The 21478-nt window shown below is 38.8% G+C and overlaps 1 protein-coding gene across 1 annotated transcript in view; it reads right to left on the bottom strand.

The window, feature by feature from the left end:
* kiaa1109 (KIAA1109 ortholog) overlaps positions 1-20029 on the bottom strand; it is a 70753-nt gene extending 50724 nt beyond the window's left edge. Inside the window, exons 1-23 of the mRNA XM_063497961.1 lie at positions 19896-20029; positions 15852-15987; positions 14895-15011; positions 13712-13790; positions 13552-13616; positions 13179-13353; positions 12550-12631; positions 12270-12463; positions 11662-11741; positions 11299-11449; positions 10316-10472; positions 9807-9885; positions 8129-8220; positions 7825-7942; positions 7547-7702; positions 6500-6597; positions 6109-6293; positions 3845-3951; positions 3536-3744; positions 3153-3371; positions 2687-2824; positions 922-1098; positions 586-714 (exon numbers count right to left, since the gene is read on the bottom strand). Coding sequence (XP_063354031.1) covers positions 586-714; positions 922-1098; positions 2687-2824; positions 3153-3371; positions 3536-3744; positions 3845-3951; positions 6109-6293; positions 6500-6597; positions 7547-7702; positions 7825-7942; positions 8129-8220; positions 9807-9885; positions 10316-10472; positions 11299-11449; positions 11662-11741; positions 12270-12463; positions 12550-12631; positions 13179-13353; positions 13552-13616; positions 13712-13790; positions 14895-15011; positions 15852-15957 — 2913 coding nt within the window. The 5' untranslated portion in view covers positions 15958-15987; positions 19896-20029. The remainder of the gene's footprint in view (positions 1-585; positions 715-921; positions 1099-2686; positions 2825-3152; positions 3372-3535; positions 3745-3844; positions 3952-6108; positions 6294-6499; positions 6598-7546; positions 7703-7824; positions 7943-8128; positions 8221-9806; positions 9886-10315; positions 10473-11298; positions 11450-11661; positions 11742-12269; positions 12464-12549; positions 12632-13178; positions 13354-13551; positions 13617-13711; positions 13791-14894; positions 15012-15851; positions 15988-19895) is intronic.
* Between the last annotated feature and the right edge of the window lie 1449 nt (positions 20030-21478).

Here is a 21478-nt window from a genome sequence, read left to right as displayed (position 1 = left end):
CAGAAACTTTTGAACCTTTACTAAAAGCCAAGCTCCTGTTTAGTGTTAGACTGTGCTTTAAATACAGCTGCACAGCCTGTAGACACAGTGGCTTAGACACTAATGAGGGCTTTTAGGCAGCATTTTCAAAAATATCCTTGTTAGTATTCGAATACAGACAAGACACTTTGTGAGACTTGTTCCATCATTTTATACATCATGGTGCTGTGTATGTACAGCTGTTCCAGGCAGATAAATAGATACGGGTTAGACTTTTTTTCTCAGACTTTGTTTTTCTGTGAGAAAAAGTGCACTTTCTGAGTCATGCATCATTAAAGAAAGGCTCAAAGTGGTCTCCGTTTATTTTCTGGTCTCATTTGAACATTTCATTTCACAAAGGACAGCTCTGACCAGCATTCAAATCTCACAAAAAGCAGCCTTCAGCCATAATGATCTAATTTAGCAGCTTCCAGTAAGAGATTCAGACACACGACTGCTAACTAGTTCAAACCGGAGCCTGACAGCTACAGCAGAGAAAGTGAAAATGTGTGTAGAAATGAGTCTCAAATATCACGCAGTATTTCATTGTATGCCGTCTGGCTGCACCTTAGCATCGCAGATGCGACGATCAACACCGTGCTGGCAGATGACAGAGGGCTTGGGTTGTTCTAGCTGGAACTCCCGGGAGAACACGTGGAAAAGGAAAGTCTTAGCCCACTCAATCATGCTGGCCATCTAAATAATCACCACGAAAAACAGTAACAAGAAAAAAAAAATAGATACAGTGATTACGGGGGTTTGAAGCATGAAAAACATTAAAGCACAGCACACTCTGACAAGCTTTTAAGTAAAAATCTGCACATTTCTTTAAAATTTGCAAACGCAGGTTTGATTTCTACTGTACTGGTGTTTCATTCCAGCTAATAAAACAGACTCACACACCTGTGGAACAGTGACCCTGCCGGTGAGCCCCCCAGCCTGCATATCAATAAGCCAGGCATACTCCAGTGTGTCACTGCCCAGAGGAAGGCCCTGAGCGGAGAACATGGCGTGGGCCCTCATCTGCAGGCCAGACAGACTCAGGTGGCCGTCTCTCAACACCCCATCAGCTGTGGGACGCTGTCACAAAAGAAAGGATTTGCACTTACAAAACCAACATAAATTGATATGACACGATGCTTTTTTTCCTGTGTAACCTGTGACCACGTTCTTTAATAAGCCTCCAGATTTTCCGTATTCCAGATTTAAAGAGTGCATATTATCTAGCCAAGGGAGGGAGATGAAGACACATTCTCTGTCGAGGATTAGTGAAAGTTATTAACTCAGCAGCAAATAGGATCTAACTCGGCTAAAGACTACAAATTCTGTGCGGTTGCACAATATGCAGCTGCTTATGCAAACATGTGGCTATTGCAAGCGTGATTCACATTATGCAACATCTACAGCAGGTTTTATGGTTTTTGAAGGACTGAATTGCCCTTTCAGCCTAAGTTTTAAAAAAGGCATTGTTTGTTTTTTTATTGCTGACTCAATTAAAATGCGAAGCCACATAGTTGCTTGACTTAAGTGGTTTCAAGTAATATCTGAATAAATTCAAGTTAATAACAAAATTGCACTGAAAATACTCCTACAAAGCACAACTGCTGTCAGTTCAAAGGAAAGAGTAAAGAAATGGCAGAATTTGCTTAAGTTAAAGAACTTTGGCCAAATGTGAATATTATGTGAAAAGAAAAGAAAAATACACCTGCACCCTGGAGGTCTAAGGTTACTGTCCACATTTGGGTAAACAGCTTTTGAAAAACACCTTTCAGTCTGGAGATTTTCACAAACTCAGTTTCTGCATTTACATGTGGACATGACAAACAAAGACTTACACCTCTCCTTATCTGACATCAGACTGTGCATTGTGTTACTGATCCATCAGGCTGCTAATAGGCCAGCATTTCTTAGGGGTTATATCATCACCTGTTGCTTCCTTGACAGAACTTGACATAGGTGTTTGGATTTTCATGGGGACAGAGATTCTTAAACTAAAGCAGTATATCTATATTTAAAAAAAAAAGAAAAGAAAAGAAAATCCATATATGTGTGTGGACGCAGCCTAAACTGGACTCCAGCTGGGCCTAAGGATTGGTTGCTTTTTTGGGTGTGGTTTCTAACAGTTTTTTATTGTGGTTTTTAAAATATATGCCAAAGGTAGACATGAGTTGCATAGTAGTCACCAACCAGTGATTAAGATCTACTTAATGTATCGAATTAGCCTGCTGCCACGATACTTAATCTTAGCTTGTATAAAAACAATCTGAAGGTTCAACTGAAATACCGAGAAGTTGAGCAGATGTGGTCTAATGCTGTTTTAACTTCAGTTATTCATTTATGTTTACTCACTATAGCTGGCTAAATCACACAACTGCATTAACATGGTAAAGTGTAACTCTGTGCTCTCCTGCAGGACAGCACTCTGAACAGGAATGTGGTCTGGGAGTCCAAAAATAGTGTAGCACTAAGATGCAGGTGCCTTGCGTCACTGAAAGGCATAGAGGGAGTGAAATAGAAGAATTGTTTGCTGGAAATACGCAGAGATGGGACTAAAAGCTTCTAAGACAAAACCAATCAGATCTAGTCTAATACTTATATATTTAAGAATTTCCAGGAACCCTACTAAAATCACAGGAGCCCAGCATCAGCAGGTAGGTGAGTCTAATACCTGGTAGTTGTCACTGACAAAGATGTGAACGGGGGACAGGAGCAGCTGAAGCTTTGTCTCCTTGTAGCCCTTTTTCATCTCAAAACACAGCCGCTCCAAGAAGCCGGATGGAGCTTCGGGACCCTCGCTGCTGCAGTGCTGTAGAGCCCAGAGACAGTAAGCAAACATACTGAGTCATCAGCACAGACACACACTGATGGAAACCTACTGACCAAAGATAATGAATATATATAATTGAACGTATACAATCTGTCTACATGATGCAAATTTACATTCTTTCATTTTTCTTTTACCAATTAAAACACAATATTTAGTAACTGATTACTATACTTTATAAATGGGTTATTTTGTTCGTCTTACACTTGACTGTTTCCCACTGCAGTGAGTAAATGCTTCATAACCATATTCTGTGCACTAACTCTGCTCCCCACCCCTCGTTCTCAACTACTTGTGTCATCAGTCTTACCACTGGCAGCCGGCCGTGAACTTTGTAGAGGTTAATGAGCACGGTGATGTCCCAGGGCCGCAGGTCAAGGGGATGGATGTCTGAGGTTTCTTTATGTTCGCTGTCCTCCATTCCCAGTGGAGACCAGCCAAGGCCCGAGGAAGTAGAAGTGGACAACACAGGGCTCGACACGGCTTCCTCAAAGTCTGTGTACATGTCATCCTCGCCAAAATAATTTTCCTGTGAGAACAAAAATATGAGGGAGATTAGAAAGTTGTTTTTCATGATTTCATTCCTCTTATGCTCATTTGGTGCTTATGTTATCAAATGTCTATTAATAAATTGGTTCAGTGACTACATGGTAAGTCATAGTAGCTGTATTACTGACTGAAGAATTTCGGTACCTTGATGGAAATCAGAGCTCGGAGCAAAGGCCCATAGAGAATTATTTGAGAATCTGGTGACATTTCCATTTCCACATGAAGTCTGTCAGGGGGCAGCTCTGAGGGGTCAGTGGTTGCCCGACTGTGGGCAGCTGAAGCAGATGTGTGAGCCACTGAGGTGTGTTCTGGGGGCCGCAAGGCCGATAGCATGGATTCCTCCATCTCAGAAACTGGGAAAATAATCAGACCAAGGTAAAACAACAGTATCTAAACATGAATGTAAAACATGATGACAGATTTTAAAGAACTCATACTGAGCAGTTAGCTTACATGACTGTTTGAGTTGCTCATCAGCCTTCTGGGGATAAATGGGGTGCCAGGTGTAGTCAATGATAAGCAAAAAGTTGGGCACACTCCAGCAATCTACCCAACCAGATCTGATGCAAGGATGAGAAACATGGACACTCAGAGCACAGTCATAATGCTTTATCACCATTTCAGATGGATTTTACACTTTATCGTTTGCTTCATGACCCGTTCATCCGAGGACACAGCAGACGCAGCAAAAAGGTCACGCCTGATTTCTCCGTAGCACACAGCGTGCCGGCCCAGAAAGTATTCGATCGTAACCTCCCAGGGGGTTAGTGGGTGTCTGACAGTGCTGCGCCTGTGGGTCATGTATAATAAATGATCTGGATGTTGGTTATCATGTACCCAGTGCACAAGGCATGTGCATGTGCTGCCTAAATAGCAAAGGATCTTTACAATCTCTTTAAACTCCCACTGACCGAGTGGTTTACACATTTGCATAACAAGCCCCGGTTCAATTCCTATTTTGTCAACACTGATCTCACATAGCTCTAATGTGAGCAAAACACATAACCTGCTGAGTTTTGACAAGAAAAGCATTTAAAAAATGTCCTTCTCTTAAAATGTAATTTATTTTCTTCTTTATTCTCAAGTTCACAGAACTGAAAATAAATTTGAGGATTCATCAGTGATTTGTTAGCATCTGTAAGAAATATCACAATACAAGATAATTTCGGAGGTTGATAAATAGGTAAGTTAGCTTTTAAACCTTGCTACACATCCATCCATACATCTTTGTGGGGCTAGGAGTCTAACCAGACCTTCTTCAACCCCTCTGATTGGACACGGAGACTTTCCCATGACAGCCAAGAGACAATATCTCCAGTGTATCCTGGGCAGGTTCGCCATGACTGAAATACCTCATCTGCAGGGCACAGTACTCAGACACCTGAACCACCTCAGCTGCCTCCTTTTGATGTGGAGGAGCAGCTGCTCTACTCTGAGCTCCTCTCGAATGACCGAGCTCTTCACCCTACCGCTAACCGAGAGCCACAGACACCCTTTGGTGAAAGCTCATTTCAGCAATTTCTTTCTTTCGGTCACTACCCACAGCTTGTGGCCGTACATGGAAAAATAGATTGACCATTAATCACAGCTTCTCTTTTCACGCTCCGCGCTCTCCTCTCCACCTCAGACCAGTACAATGCTTGGGTAAGGCTTACACATATAAGAACATTTAGATAGTACAGCAGCAGCACACCACTTCTTTATGTCATCAGAAGAAAACAACATCTGCACAGAAGGTAGAATCATTCTGGAAACAAGTGCTGTGACCAGATGCAGGTAAAAAATGAGGCACTGTATTAAAACAAAGCTTCGTGGGGAGAGAAAAGGATAACAGTTGATGAGAAGAACAGTTTGCTGCCTTTTTAAAAATGTGGGTATAAAATCTTTGAGGTTGTTCCACAGCAAACAAAACAAAAAGGAAAGCATGTATCAAACCATTTCTGGATTCAAATCTTAATTCATGCAGTGAATAAACTAAAAAAAATATAAAAAGAAATGGCGTAAAGAAAAAAAGGAGACCTCAAAATCCCCCATCACCTACTTCAAGAAATACAAACTGAAGCTTTTGGAACAGCCCGCGCATTACTCTGCTCTGAACATCACTAAAAATTTGATGTGCAGCCCTTAAACATGTGCGTGCAAGACACCCTAAAATATCTCAGAACACGAGATATGCAAGTAATGTGGCTGACATTTCCTAAATCGAGAATAGAAACACCCTCGGGGGTTAAAACAAAACAAAAAAAACAAAAAAAAAAGGAGGGTTTGCGAGATGTGATATCTGTAAGCTATCCACGCTTTCACAATTACTGTTCATGAAATAACAAGATATGACTGCAACAGTGCAAGGCTTATTTTTAATTTTTAATGTCTGTATTTACTACTTTTGACTTAAATGGCACACAACTGCAGCTTCATCTTGCATAACATGTATTCATGCAATTCAAAAGGTCCCTTTTCTGAGCAGAAACGAGCTCCATTAAAAAAAGTCTACTTCATGTCACTTCAAACCAACATGGCAGCAACAAGTGATCAGACCACAGCATGAAAGGTGCAGGTTTGTGCTACTCTTACTTGAAATTACCACCTACTATCTTTTTACCTCAGAAGTAAGAGATGTGAGTCAGTGTTACGGTGGTGAGTCATCATGCTCTTTGCTAACGCACTCACTTTGTTCCCCCACAACTAGAGAGAAATGATTCCCGGCCTTAACTCACTCTGCGCGGGTGATGTTCCTCCACCTCGACTTGGCGGGTTTCGGAGGGGGAGCTCCTTGATTCTCTCCCGGCATGAACATGTCTGGGGGCAGCTTCATGTTCTGGTAGTCTTTGGCCAGGGTGAGCAGGGGGCAGCGGCTCGGATGGCACTCTGGCAGGGAAAGTCGCATGTCTGTATCTTCCGCCTGAGGAGGACAAAGTACATGAACATTAACGCACCCGCACATGTTCTGGAGTCACATTTGTGAGTAAATAGCAAATAAATCTGTATCTATAAAATACTGCTTTGAAATGTTTTTTAAACAAGAAAATCCTTCACAACTACATAAAAAAAAAATAGTTCTCTATTGGATATTTATTTTTGGAATAAACTATAAACCGATTCACTCACCTTTAAGCTGAAGCGGGTATGGCAGGTGGTTGGAACAAACTCATTGAAAGGCAGAGTGAAGTCTATATTGAGCGTCTCGCCGCAGGCTGCTAGGTACACTATAGAAGATCAATAATGCAATTGATTAGTTTGCTCTCCTCCTAGGATTAAGTAGAGTATACATATACTGTAAGATATATCATGACTTAATAGAGTTAAAATGCCTTGGACATTAGCTGCCAACGTTAAAGAGGTATTAACCTCCTAAGACCCGAACTCTTCCATTGCATGCATTTTTAATTTCTCTTTGATATTTGGGCTGATTGGGGCCCGATGAATGTAAAAACAAAGAATTACCAGATTTTTTTACCTTACTTTTGTTTTTAAGAAAAATAAGAGCCACATATGAGGATATTCGTTTAAAATTTTGATAGAACAGTAGCAGTATAATGTCCTTGTAAGTGGATATCAGGCCCTTGCAGAGCAAAATTGAGTATTTTGGTCTAAATAACCCAAAATGTGATGTCCACATATGTGGACGCCAGGTCCTAGGAGGTTAAAGCGTCGATTGCCTTCGTGCTCTACCTGGATGTTTTTCTTATACTTTTATCTCACAGCGTATACATAACAAGCATAAACAGCAGGTTTATTTGACACACTGTAGAACTGTATCACTATTATTACAAAGGCTCTGTGTTATTTAACATATACATAACTTCCTTTAAAATGACACATGCAGCAAGGTATGCCCTAACAAATCAGGACATCGTTAAACACATTTGCAGTAAATATTCAGTATTAGGCTTTTAAACTTCTAGGCTTATCTAATTAAGCATCTAAAACGCCCTATCAATCTCATCTTTTTTATAACCGTACAGTACCCTTCATTTCATTTACTACTTTAACTTGCCGAGAATGGATGCTCGACCGGTAAAGTGACAGTTACTCAATGGCTGCAGCACCTCCAGAAAGCACACCTACTTAAGATGTTTTTTAAACAAATTAAAGTGATTTCATGAAAACATTTCATTTAAAATGAACATCAGCTGTTTGGTAGATCTTTCTTACCATTCTCCTGTTGTTTGGTGGAACAGTCAATCCAGTTGTGTTGGTTTGCTGCCCAGATCATCTCAAACTGGTGGAAAAGGATCTTGAACTTCCAGGAATACGGCACAAAAGAGTAGATATCGGGGGCGCTGTCACTCGCCCAATCCTGGATCAAATCTAAAAAAGAAAGGGAAAAGAAAAAGTGATTCTCGTAGGTGCATTTCTTTCAAGATTGTTTGGGATTTCCTGATGTGTCAATACACACATGGCCAAGTAAAAGAATCTGAAATTTTGCTCACCAGTGAAGAAGCTTTTCTGGGCGTAGATGAAATGGTACGTGGCCTTGTACACCTCAATCTCACACTGCCACGACTGGGGCATGTTCCATACCCGGGGGTAGCTGGCTATCACGTGGAACTAAAAAAAGAAAAAATGGGAAAGAAAACAAAGTTGAACCTTTGAGGCACCTTGTGTGTATGCAACATTGGTGTCTGCTTTGGCTCTGCTCTCCTTGAATGCTGAGGGAGCTGAAATGTAATAACTTTCGAGAATCTCTCCAAAACGTCAAATGAAAAGCTTCGTTGCTGATTGCCTGCTACTTACAGCCAACATCTCAGCCTCCAGAAGGGTCCTGTACTGCATGCTGCTGGTGGTGTCCACATGAAGCAGCTGACCTTTGATGGTGGGAGAGTATCCTGAGGGCACAAGCAGAAAAGCAATCATCTTTCAAAAGCTAGAGCTACGGTTAAGTTCTTGGAAATATTGTCATTTACCAAAGCTGCTTATGTTAACTTCTGGGAACAGAGGTGAGAACTGACATAATTTCATCTGCTCTGTGTGACAAATCGTTACATCTCAAAAACTATGGGTGCTTTCAAGGTGAGACAAAGGTTTGGCTGTGGAGGAGTTTTATAATGTTGCTTTAGTTCATTGTCATTCGTTTATGCACAGTTTTTCAGTCGTGCTGAGGTCTGAACTTTGACTGGGCCATTGCAACCTTGATTCTTTTCTTTTTTAACCTGTAGTTTTACAACTGTGGTGGGAATGACTGTCCTGTTGCATGACCCAGCTGTTTGATGGCCTCACATTTGACTCTAGAATACTTTGGTATACAGAGGAGTTCATGGTCAACTCTATGATTTCAACGTGGCCAGGTCTGACTGTCCTTTTTACTCAGAACAAAATAATGATTCTGAATGATAAAATCTTCACTTTACAGTTACACAAGTCCTAAAGCAAATAGTTGTTAACAATGTTCCTTACAGGCCATGACTTAACAAATGTTGGCAAACCTCAGTCTGTGTGCAACACACAGAAGAGAGGAGCTGAGTAGTTGAAGCTTAAGCTGCAGCTTAGCATTGCACGGTTAACCTCACATACACCAATGAGTGATTACTTTAGGCAATCATTCAGCAATCTTTAATAAGCGATTAGTCATTTACTAAATAAGGAAGCAGGAGTTAAGTTAAAACAACTGTTATTGACTCTCATTTAAATGTCTTCACTTTATTTTTCAAACTATTTTTATATTTGTGAAATCATTCATAAGATCAGTGTTGTAATAAGATGCATTATGTAACTAAACTTTGTATTTAAAAGTTTAGTTACAGAAAAAAGAAAAAGAAAACAATCTCTAGGTCTTAGTAAGCTGAGTAATATCACAAAACAAAAATGCATGTAATGTAATTTTAGAATTTCTACAGTGCAATATATAAGAATGATTTCCATAATAGTAAACCTACACTCTACACACTAACGTACCAAAGATTTTAATAGTTTAAATTCATTACAGCCCCTAATTTGATTTTAAATTATATGGAGGATGTTGCACAATTTACATTGGTTCACTTTAAGAAAAAAATCATGTTTAGGAAAAAAGTAAATTATGATTTATTAAATAACTGCCAGCAGAAACTGCAAAATTAAATTTAGCACACTTAAACATTATTGAGAAATGAATTTGATGAATATCAATGGTAACAAATATCTGAAATAATAATAAAAACAGAGATACCCTCATCTTCACCATTAGCCATACTATAAGCAGCTTGAAGAATCCATCGCTGTACACTTAAATGAACTTCTAGTGAGATCTGATAAAGCTGCTTATCATAGTAGCAGTTCAGCCATTATTAAGTGTAAAAGATGATTACTACATGATGAGAAAACTGCTGCGTGCACCTACATTAACCAGAACTGACCTTGAGCCAGGGGGATATTTGCTGATGTGAACACTCATATTTTGGTCTACTGCTGTTATTTCAGTGAAACACACACTTACCATTCTCTCCGACAGTCATGGGGATGTTGACTTCCAGGTAAGAGCCTGCACCTACATTCACATGAATGGCATTGGTTTCCTAGTAACAGGGATGAAGACGTATCAGAAGAGAGAGAAAGCAAGCAGCAATATCATACATGCTGTCAAATTATGAGTGGGCGCTTCAGAGAATAAAAATACAAGAAAGAAAAAAAAAAATCACCTAATCTGAAGAGAAACGTGTTCAAAAGATGTAATAAAATGACAATCTTTCCTGACTCGTGCAATTTTAGGTTTTTATTCAACGTGTATTAATGGTGTTATTTAGTATGCACTTCACATGCTTTGTGAAGATCCCTGCACTGCTCCAGGAAGAAAATATGAAAAAGCATAAAACATGAACCAATATCAATAGCTCAAACATGGTGAGATATAAAGACAAAGATGAGGAGAACAGCAGGGAGACGAAGACAGATCAAAGAGTTTGGCAGGGGGGGAAAAAAGCAGACAGGAGAGAGAGCAAGAGTCACCCTGTTTTTGGTGAAAAGCAGATCGATGGTGGCGTCAGCAATGATGTTCATGCGAAGCTCGAAGGCCTGGATCTGCCTGGGTTTTCCCGGCTGTGCAACCTCAGTTGCCTTCATGGCCTGGTAGTCTGCAGGCAGGAAGAACTTCCACAGACAGTCCCTGAAAAAGGTAAAATCATATTATAGAGCCAAGTCTAAAGACTTACAAATGTGAACTAATCATATCATCGGGGTGTTAGAATTAAAGACTTGATGACACCCCCCCTTCAGCCAGTTTCTATTGGCACATCTCTAAACTAAACTGTCCAGTAAATCAGGAGATTTAATTTCTTTCCTGGTTCATGAGCAATAGGTCACCATCTCAAACACATTCATTCATGTTTTAGTTGGAATGAAATCTAAAATATGGAAGTGCATAATGACCCTGAAAACAACTTGAGCAAGCAGGCAACAAACAGCTTTTTATGTGTACACAGGAACAGTCTATTCAGTGAGTAAGGATTTGACATAATGTTCAGAGATTTAAGGCAATAAAGAGATGGACACAGCATCAGTGCGCAGCCTACTGCTTGCAGAAGTTTTTAATGCCTAGTACTTTGTGATGGCCTCCACAGACAATCTCCAACTTCTTGGAGTGCAGCTGATGACGCTTTTACTCGGTAGCCTTGGTGAGCTCAACAACACATGAAAAGGAGTTACGCTCCAGTTCTCCAGTTCATATTACATCACTGTAAATATGCCTGAAAGTATAACTGAGCCAGGGTTAATATGTCTGGGCAGCTCACCCAAGGAAATTCTGTGTGTGCAATAATAAGTTTGTGGTATTACAGTGACAAAATCTGTAGGACCTGTATGAACTACAATTAAAAACAATTAAAAAACAGAGATGTATTTAAAACTAATACCTCCAACTGTCAGCTTGTACTCTAAAAACCTATTAGTTCAGGTTTCATCTTGCTGATTTTGTTTTGTCCATCTGTACTCACCTCTGGCGGTCTGCCCAGGGCCCATAGTTGAAGTCAGTTCCTTTCCCACAGACGATGTCCAGACCCCAGCACGGAGGCAGGTCCTGCAGCTTATCATCCTCACTGCTCGTCTCTGCTTCCTCGCCACTCTCCTGCTCCACAGGAACCAGACCTGGACACAAACACAGTGAAAACGTCAAAACCTGGGTATCAGCAGAAGGCTGAACAAAAATACACAACTGCACTAAAAACAATCAAGAATATGCTTTAATAGAGACAGCATACTGGCTGGCAAATTTTACATTTAGTGTCAGTAGCTATCAGTTATTCATGTTTCTGCCTTAGCACAGAAATCTCATTGGATGTGTGCATGCATGAGCTTACCTGGTTCATCTTGGTAATAGTAGATATCAACATCATTAGACTGCATCACAACAAAGCCCTCTCCCATCAGTCTGGGGGGTCTAGATGAGAAATTCATAAAATGACAATTCAGGGGCAAATATGTTAAACAGAGACTCGGAACTCTGTGGCCTATTCTTCTATACTGTAAACCCATGATCTTTAATGCAATGCAATTCAGTCTCAGTGTACTTGAAAGGGCGACATTCACTTGGCAGCGTAACTGAGTAAAAACCAACAGTAATTAAAATAAAATTATTCTAAGGTAACAAAAATCTTCTACTTGTGTTTTGTACAAACCAGCAGAAAAATACAAACCCTGTCTCATCCTGTCTGTGCTTAAGATTCACACCATAGATATGCATGCTGCAGGATAGATGAGAAGCACTACGGAGAACTAGCACTAGTCATTATAATATGCTTAAAGAAATACGTGGAAATAAAGAAATAGGATATTCTTCAAACCGAGTTATTTTTTGGGCTACAACTCCTCTAAAAATGCTTTGAGGTAAAAAGTTTTATTATCAACAACACTGTAAACAGAGAAATCCTGTTTATGTGCTTATCTTTGTTAGATGACTTGAACTCACTCGTCATTCTGCATGCCCAGGTAGCGAGGACTGGGAACCAGCATGACCCGCACATTCTCCAGTGAGCCTTTGACAATGTGCATGTACTGGTCCAAGTGGCTGGAGGGAGGTTTGGTGGCATACGTCAGGCAGGCGTCCTCAAAGTTCATGCACAGAGTCTGTGGGAGGTAGTGGTTCCCAAATGCCAAGCGACCCTACAAGACAGCAAACACATATTATTTTTCTCCACAAATGGTAATACATGCCCCTAAAAGGTTTTTAGACGTTCTTAGGTACTTACAGTGCTGATGTTAACTTTGATGACGGGAATGAGGGACCGCCAAGATGATGAGGGATCCTGACTTTCAGCTTTAATGTTGACACTACACAAGAAACAGAAGACAGTTTCACGATCTTTAAGTAGAGGTGTGATTCTAGTCAGTTCACTTAATTTGACTGTCAGCAGGAAACGACAGTAGCTCTGTTCTGTCTGCACTCCTAATCCACTTGGTAACAACAGATAGAAAAGGGTGTGAGATTATGCAGCTCTTTCAGCAGCTGTTTATCATTCACAACCACAGCGCTAAATATGCTCTTGCACTCATTTCTGTTCTGCTGAACTGAAACAATACAGACATGCTGATGAGAAAATATATAAAGCTGTACTCCTAACGATGTTATCACAATTAAAAAACAAAATATACACTTTTTTAAAAACAAGCATTTAGACTGTTGCATGTGTTCTTTTTGTTTCAGCTATAGCTAAAAACTGTCATCCAAAGACATTTTATTTGATTTTAAGGTAACACAACTAGAGCAACTAAGCACAACTAAGGTAACAACTTAGAAACTTCAAATAAGACTCATGTCTTCCAAATAATATTAACACTGGATAAAAAGCAAAGCTGCCTGATGATGCCATAGTTATACCTTTCCAGTGTCTTGTTTCTGTCCTCTCGCCCCCTCTCTTCATCTTTTTTGGGCCTTTGAAGCGTGGGTTCCAGTCCAAAGGTCTCCTGCAGTCGTGCGTAGAGGTCAGTCCGGTTATAGACATGGAACTCAAAGCCGTTGACAGTCACGTAAAGCCTCGTCTCTGCCTTGGGATCTGATGCAAAAAGAGAGACAACTCAGAACTCAAGGTGATGTTGCCACATGAAACTAGCTTAGTTAGAAAAGTTGCATCTTGATAGTCAAACATAGATAACCTAAGAATTCCAATATATAAATATATTTTTTCTGTGGTGGACTAACATATGCATTTATAAGTTTATTCTAAGCAGTCATCAAATACTTCTCTACTCACCATGTTGTTTCTGTTTTGGATTATACATTTTCCACCAACGAAATATGAGAAAGCCATCCTGTATCCTGTAACACACAGAAACAACAATCAGCATGCAAATTATAAGATAAGAGTGGGACGGATGGAGGAGAAGCAACAACAGAAACATCGGTCAGATTACCTGATAGACATGTCTTGGTTGATGTAGTAGACATCTCTGAACATGACCTTCCCTGACAGAACAGAGAAGGAGAAGGAGCCTGTGCACAAAGGCAAAGTTGAACAGTGTGAGCATGTTTTAACAATGGCAACATAAAGTGTTGGTTTTATTATTAAACCGTAGTAGTAACATCCTGCAAATTTCTTTGGATATGATTGCAATGTCTTCAATTCAAGCTTAACCAGTTAAATGAAACATTACAAAAGTGCAATTACAGAATTATAAAAGTTCTGGTACAATAACAGCAGGATGGGTGTTGCTGGGATATTTAATCGCACTTTCACTCTTATCAAAGAGAGAGAAAAAAAAACACCCCAAAAACAATCTAAATTACGATCTAAATCAGCAAGTGGGTCAGAGTCTGTCACTGAGTGAGAAAGATGAATTTGAAAGCTCGAACATGATTTCCTGTTAATAATCTCTTTTGGCTCATAACATGTCTTTCTCAGTTTCAATTACTTCATGCAAACAGAGTGACAGCACCTGAGTGCTTCATGCATTATCATCCAAGGTAACGCTTCCTCACACTGGTGAAATTTCTTTCCACTGACTGACGAGACAATGTCTAACTTGCTCCAAAAATCCACACAGAACCACAAAGGCTAATGCCTTCCTGTAAATTCATGCAGGATTGAATTAAAGCTAAATGATAGCGAAACACACCTGAGGCATGTTTGAACCTGCTTAACACCTGCCACAAATATGTCAGTAAAAAGTGTACATTCTCTTTATCTGGATAGAAAAGACAATCGCAAACAAAAGGGTGACTGCTCAGTTTGTACCAGCATATGTTGGCAAAGAGATGTCAACTACGCCTTGCTCTTCTCATTAAACTTTCATGCTGCCTTTGTTGTCATTTTGCACTTCTCATTCATGCAGTCAGTCAGGTTCAAGTTTGTGTTTAATTGATATGCGTTTTTGAAAGAGAAGCTCACATCCTAAAAACTAAGTAAGGTTTCATTGGATTGTGGATTGTGTCACCCATGTTTAGAAAGTCTGGTATTGTTTGCTCAGATGCTGTGGATATAATCACTGAGAGAACCTGGCTCATCATGAAATATTCAGCAGATTGAGTTAACGCCTTCAACTGAAAGCTTCCTCCTCCCTATTCATCACTGTGCGACAGAGCTCCTGATGAACACACCGATGTGAATGTAGCCATCCTTGTAGAGTCTGTTGATGATGAGGGTGAGAATGAGGCCAATGTTGCGTGAGTTGTAATAAGTTAAATAGATAATCCATCCACAGGACAGAATGGTGGCTGAAAGGGGAAAGAAAGAACATGATTTCAGTCAGTAAAATTAATTTTAAGGGTTACAGAAGCTTCTGTCTGCTTGTAAACATAACAATTTAGTAGGCCAACACTTTCAAATATAATCACAATGCTTGATTAATCTCTGTTGGGTCAAATTCTGCAACAGCACAGCATGAGTACTAGTAACACATTAGGAACCCCACCTGAAAGTACTCTGTTTCCTTAGGGATTATAATTGGTAATGCAGATGGAATTCATATACACTCCATTTCACCTGCTTTAGTGCAAATTCAGGTGAACCTGCTCTTCTCTATAAAAAGATGGGGTTCCACTATCAGACCTGACAAAGAAATAGGTTTAATAAATTATTTTATTTATATATATATATATATATATATATATATATATATATATATATATATATATATATATATATATATATATATATATATATATATATATATATATATATATATTCCTTAATGACTGAATCCAGACATGGATTAAGCTTAAATTCAAAGGACACCTGCTTTTAAAAAGTTTATCTAGGACTATACTCAGTCCTAGAGCTCATTATAGCAAAATGTCCAACATGTCAAGAGAACACATAAATATACTGTAAACTGAGCTGAATCATTGCTATGCATTCAACACTGAGTATAAAGGCCAAAAAAATGCCCTTCGTGTGCAGTGAAGTGAATTACATTGCACTCTCATAAAGGTGCATTGATTGAAATAATATTACTGCTGCAAAGCCAATATTTGCAACTGGCAGGGCAACCAACACTGAATTTAACAAAGCTACACATACAAATTAAGTGTCTCCATAAAAATTTTACTACTGACCAACAAGAAGCCAGATGAAGTTGGAATCATGCTTGGTAAGGAAATTATCCAGATCCACAAAGCTGGGGAAGGTGCTTTCATTGGTTTTGGCAGCATGTCCATCCATGGCTACAGGCTCGCAGTCAGATGTCTAAAACTGAAATGATCAAATGTCAGATTACTTTCACTGGCACATGAACATTTTTAAGTATGCAATGAACTACATTACTGCAGAGAAAGACAAATACTATCAACAGTGACTTGTTACAATCATCATGCAGATAAATACAAGATTAAACATTTTTTTTCCCTTTAGAAACGTCTCTGCATCCACAAAACAACACAGCTGCCTCCTCAGGGGGGTGAGTCAACAACTTAAAATTATTCTTGGAAATCACAGGAACTGTTTTGGTACATAGAGTTCCAGATTTCCAGAGGGGCCTTCCACTTTCTCAGTGCACAATTTGAAAGCCAGCATCCGTGGAAGCACGGGATGGTATTAGTGGTCACTACATGAACATTTTGCACATTCGTGAAGAATAAATTCTGAGCAAGCTTTGGAAGTTTTAAAGAAATACTGGCATCCAGATGTCTTTTGTAGGCAATGGCTTGAAACTTGTTCAAACTATATTCTGGATGTTATGAGTCTGAACTGGATGTCTAGACTTATTAAGAGCTGAAAAGTTTAGACTCATTGTGAAAAAACAACAAAGGAAGTCCTGAAGAGCTAGGCAACTAAGATCCTGTTTACAGTCTTGCTAAAATCAGCAATAATGCAAAACACTAAATATGTCTCTGTCACAACTGCACCACACTCAAAATGATTCATTAAAAAAAAATGATGATAATAATAACAATAATAATTAAGTTTCTGTCTCTAATATGTTTTCCTTTAAAATTCTTTAATACAGAGTTTAAATAAGTCACAATTTTTAGCTTTTATTTCCATTTTATAGTGTCTTAACTATTTTGCAAACTGTGTCATACATAATGATAAACAATGTGCTGCATCCACACAGCAAGTTACATGTTAGAACTACACTATGTCTACACTGGCAGAGCTGCGTCATATTTGGCATAAAATTTGCATCACATAAAATCTGGCAGATTAATTTGCAAATATAATTCTGTAAAAGAAAACTAATAAACGAGATTGGTGGGCAAAAGGATCATTACTTATTTCATCTTATATCCTGTGGTCATATCCCTCCAAGTTATAGTTCACATCCCTGTAGACATGAAGCAAAGATGCAGCAGACATTTTCACACATTAGAACATAACTGTCTGTACATGAGTCCCAATGGACTTATGTACAGACAGGCAAGCCCAAAGCATGAAAATAATAAAATTAGCATTAGTTATTAGTATATAGTTAACTTACTGTGAAGTTTTCTTTAAGATTTCAAACCAGTCACATGATGCATATTTCCAGTACATTACAGTACAGTATGCATAACATGATGCACAATCATAATTAGCTAAATGTGTAACTACTTTGCATGTTGTGGCTCGTTCAGTGATTTGTATTTTGCTTCAAGGATTATTAGTGACAGGAGGCTGGTGAAAGGCTCGTGTGTGCCCGTGTATACTGTGATCTCAGTCACCCCATGCTTAAAGGCTTCAATACTGTACACACAAACACAAATCCTCATCTAATCCACCCCAAACATTGTTGGCTGTAAAACCAGTGAGATGAAAACAATCCCAGCACGATTTCCAACAAAAAAAACACAGTTTCTAAAAGTTTCTTTCTGACAGATACTACATGTAACTACATGTGTTTGCTTGTCACATCTCACAGACTTTAAATTAACAGAAGTTTCTGATCTCACATGGACTTTAAATCAGCTACCTGCTAGATGCTAATCCTGCTGTGGCTGTCGGTTTCTCTTCTGAAGCAAATTATAAGGAAATGGGCAAAAGATCCTTTAGGTCACTGTGTTCAAACCTGCCCACATTCCAGAATCTTACTTCCTGGCTAGCCTACCATGATTCCTTATCATAAAGCTTACTTCACTCTTCTGTATATCCAAAACACACAGAAAGAGTACTAACAGCAAACAGAAAGAGAGATTATATTTCTCTCATATTAGCTTCTCTTCATTGGCTCCCTTTTAAATTGAGAAGTGATATTAAAAATTTTCCTTCTAACATACAATTTCCTCAATGATCGTGTTCCCATCACATTAAAGTCATCATAGCATTACATTATGATGATGCACTGAGCATTTCTTCTCCCCTCTCATCTTTTCATATCACTCCTGGTGTGAGATTTACACTCTCATGTTAAAGCAACGTGTTAATACATCAAAATGCCAAACCTCTCTAAAATACTTTAACTCACACCATATTCTGACATGCATTTCCAGCTAGTACAACAACGACTTTCGCTGCTATTTTTAAAATCAAATGAAAAAGAAGGGATCAACTTGATTTGATAAAGCACAGAACATATAACCACTTGCAAAGCTAAAACATAGACTCTACACTGTTAAGAATAAATCACATTTTGCATGGTTGTCTGAAGCATTAATTTAACACAGAAGTCTGAATGATCATCAGCCTTAAAATATTCTTACTGACAAAGACATTACCCGCAATCATACAAAACCAAAGTATGATGTTTAAATCATATGTTTTTAAAAAACTGTATTCTGGAAATACCCAGACTACGGATCCATTCCTGTAAGGCAAGTTCAGGTTTTACAATCTAGCATAAGATATGAGATGCTGGCTTTCAGGAAAGATCAGCGCTGGGAATCAGTGACTCATAATTGTCCTCTGCAAGCTCAGTGTTTTCACTTTAGGTTCATAATGGTGACTAGATTACAGCAAGAAGTCATCACCTGAAGTAAACAACACCCATCAGTCTTTAGTTTGTATACAACAATTATGGTAACTAACTTTTTCATGCCAACAACCATTCAGTGGGCACACTGAGCAGAACTACTGCATAATTCAGTACATGGGGGGGGGGAACACCCCTCTATTCTTCATTAAAGAGGTGCATTATAAACATATACACATTTTTACACAATGAGCAAATGTGCAAAACACTGGGATGTCTTCAGAAAAAAGTGCAATTTAAGTCTCTTTCAATACTTAGTGAGTCTACTGTCATTGAGCATTCATTACAATTTCATATCCTAGTGGATAAATGAAAGTACAAAACCCTGTTATAACTACACAGTACTGTTTTATGTCTAATTCAAACATTCTAAATAGACTGAAAAAATACTCACTTACTGATAAAAGTAACTCATAAGCATGCGGGCATGAATTATCAGCCACAGATGCACCTGTTCATAACATCATTATTTTTTATTTAGGAGAGATTATAAATGATAGCTTGTGGTTGGGATTCTGACAACAAAAAAGGTACACAAACAATCGAGGCGCACTGTCCCATTGCTGTAGTTGAAAAATGATATACAGAGAATCAATAGCTAAGATGACTGGCAGATTAAAAGCCCCAAAATATGTCCATTAATTTGATTATCAGCATTATATTAGCGCACGCAGGTAACCAAAAGAGTAATTAAAACGTTTAACCCAAATAAATGTCGGACTGCAAGATGATCCGAACGTGACAAAAAAAAATGGGGAAGTTGTGTGGCAGTTTGCCTTTGTTGACGGAGGTAATGACATACATAAAAGGACATCGCTGCATCATTTTATAGAAGGCCAGGTGTGAAACGATTACTCACTCCAGCTCAGTGTAATCTGGAATCCAGAGACACCTGAAACTAACCACACACCTAGCTAATCCCAAGTATTGAGCAATTTCCTGAGCATTACCTACAACAAACAAAAACTGTTGTTGAATTTAACTTATCTTCTTATCTTCGTTTTAAACATTCGTAGCAAAAGTCTGAGTTACTGATTTGTCCTCTGCAATCAGCCTGCTTCTTCGCTAATGACGTATTAAGCCATTAATTTAAGAGCCGTTCAATATCATAACGTTAGCACTGAGGTTAGCTAGCATGCTAATGACAGCAGGCCGCGCCCTCCAACTTCTCCTTTTCTGAACTGTCAAAACAAAACAGCTGGTGTTCCTTACATACCTTAATATCCTCAGTAAAGCATGGGGTTTCATCTTTGCTCCAGTTAGTCCGGAGTTTCTGTCCTTTAGTCGTGTCGGAGATGGCCACAGCTAGCATCCCCGGTGTGTAATATTTACCTGCCAGGCAGACGACCAGTTAGCATCTCTTCCTGTTGTGACGAGACCGGCCACAAAAACGACCAATAGGAAAAAAGAGCCAAAGCAGCTTCTGACCAATTAGATGAGAGCGTGACACACAGCTGACAGACATTCTTCCTGCCTCCCAGTGTGATTGTTTTTCTGACAATGGTGTTTGACGTTACATAAAGTCTATTTACCATAACAAAAAATTACTTCATGCATTAAAATAATACACACATTACTCTGTGAGTTGCCAGAGTGTTAAACAAAGAGCACATACTGATCAGAGATGCTTATATTTTTCATAAATGATGGCTTTATTTTTGTCGGTTTCGGATTAGTTTTCATTATCTTAAATTTGTTCTTCATTTTTTAATCACAACAACAACAACAACAACAATAATAATAATAATACAATATTGAATTTAATGTATTTTTATTTTTCCAGTTGACTAGTCCTCTGTTTTAGTGAACTATAACTTGAACATCACTCTTCAGGGATGGTACCTACCTTCAAGCTGTTCAGTGCACTTAAATATGCACTGAACCTCCTGCTAATTCAGGTTAGCGGCACAGATTGCTTCAGAATGCCATGAAACATATACTCAGGTATCATGTATTTGCAATATTAACTAAAGCTCATGCACTATGTTGTTTCCTCCTGTAATCTGGGCTCTACCTTCTTGCACTAAAAAGCACTTTAAAGTTAGGTACACTGATACACCGCACTGCTTCTAGGGAGTGATGTGTTACACGCTTTGTTGTGTTTTGTTGGCTGCATCAAGACAATTTCCTATCAGCTGTGTTGTTGATATGACTACAATCAACTTGAATTTACCTTTGACAGGTAAATTCAAGTTTACCTGTTAAAAAACTTGAACAGTGTTTTTAGTCATTATTATGACTAAAACATTTGAACATTGTTAGATGGTTATAAATAGGTAGTGCACTGCCAGCTGAGTGCAGGCTATTCCAGAGAAGTATACTAATACTTTATTTCCTAGCATCTCATCAAAACAGAAAGCGTAATGCGTAGGCTGATCACGTCAAGACTTCAACACTATACATTCAGCCTGTCCCACAATCTTAATTTGATGTTCTGGTTGAAGAAATTCTTTCTAAATTATATTACAGTGTGTTGAGCAGCACAGCTCCTCTATGCTAATTCTGTGTCTTGGGGATTGTGAAATATTTTAGTCAAAAGAATTATAACAACCTCATATTTATTCTTCCAGACCTTTCAAACAATTCTCTTTGTTAAATTTGTAAATGGTCCCAAGATAGTTTTATAACACTTTTCTGTTACAAACTTATAAAGAATGTTTAAAATAAGACCTTCTCTAAGAATATATGTAATTTTCTGCCAAGCTGTTATATTAACTTCGGATATTTTTGCTCGTATAGACTATGGCAATATCTGCACAGTAGAAAATGACTGACCTTTGAGCAGTTTTGGGATGTTGT

This window comes from Pelmatolapia mariae, linkage group LG16_19, assembly GCF_036321145.2.
Source record: "Pelmatolapia mariae isolate MD_Pm_ZW linkage group LG16_19, Pm_UMD_F_2, whole genome shotgun sequence".
Taxonomy (NCBI): Eukaryota; Metazoa; Chordata; class Actinopteri; order Cichliformes; family Cichlidae; genus Pelmatolapia; species Pelmatolapia mariae.
Note: the sequence above shows the minus strand (reverse complement) of the source record. Positions and strands in the feature narration are given on the sequence as shown.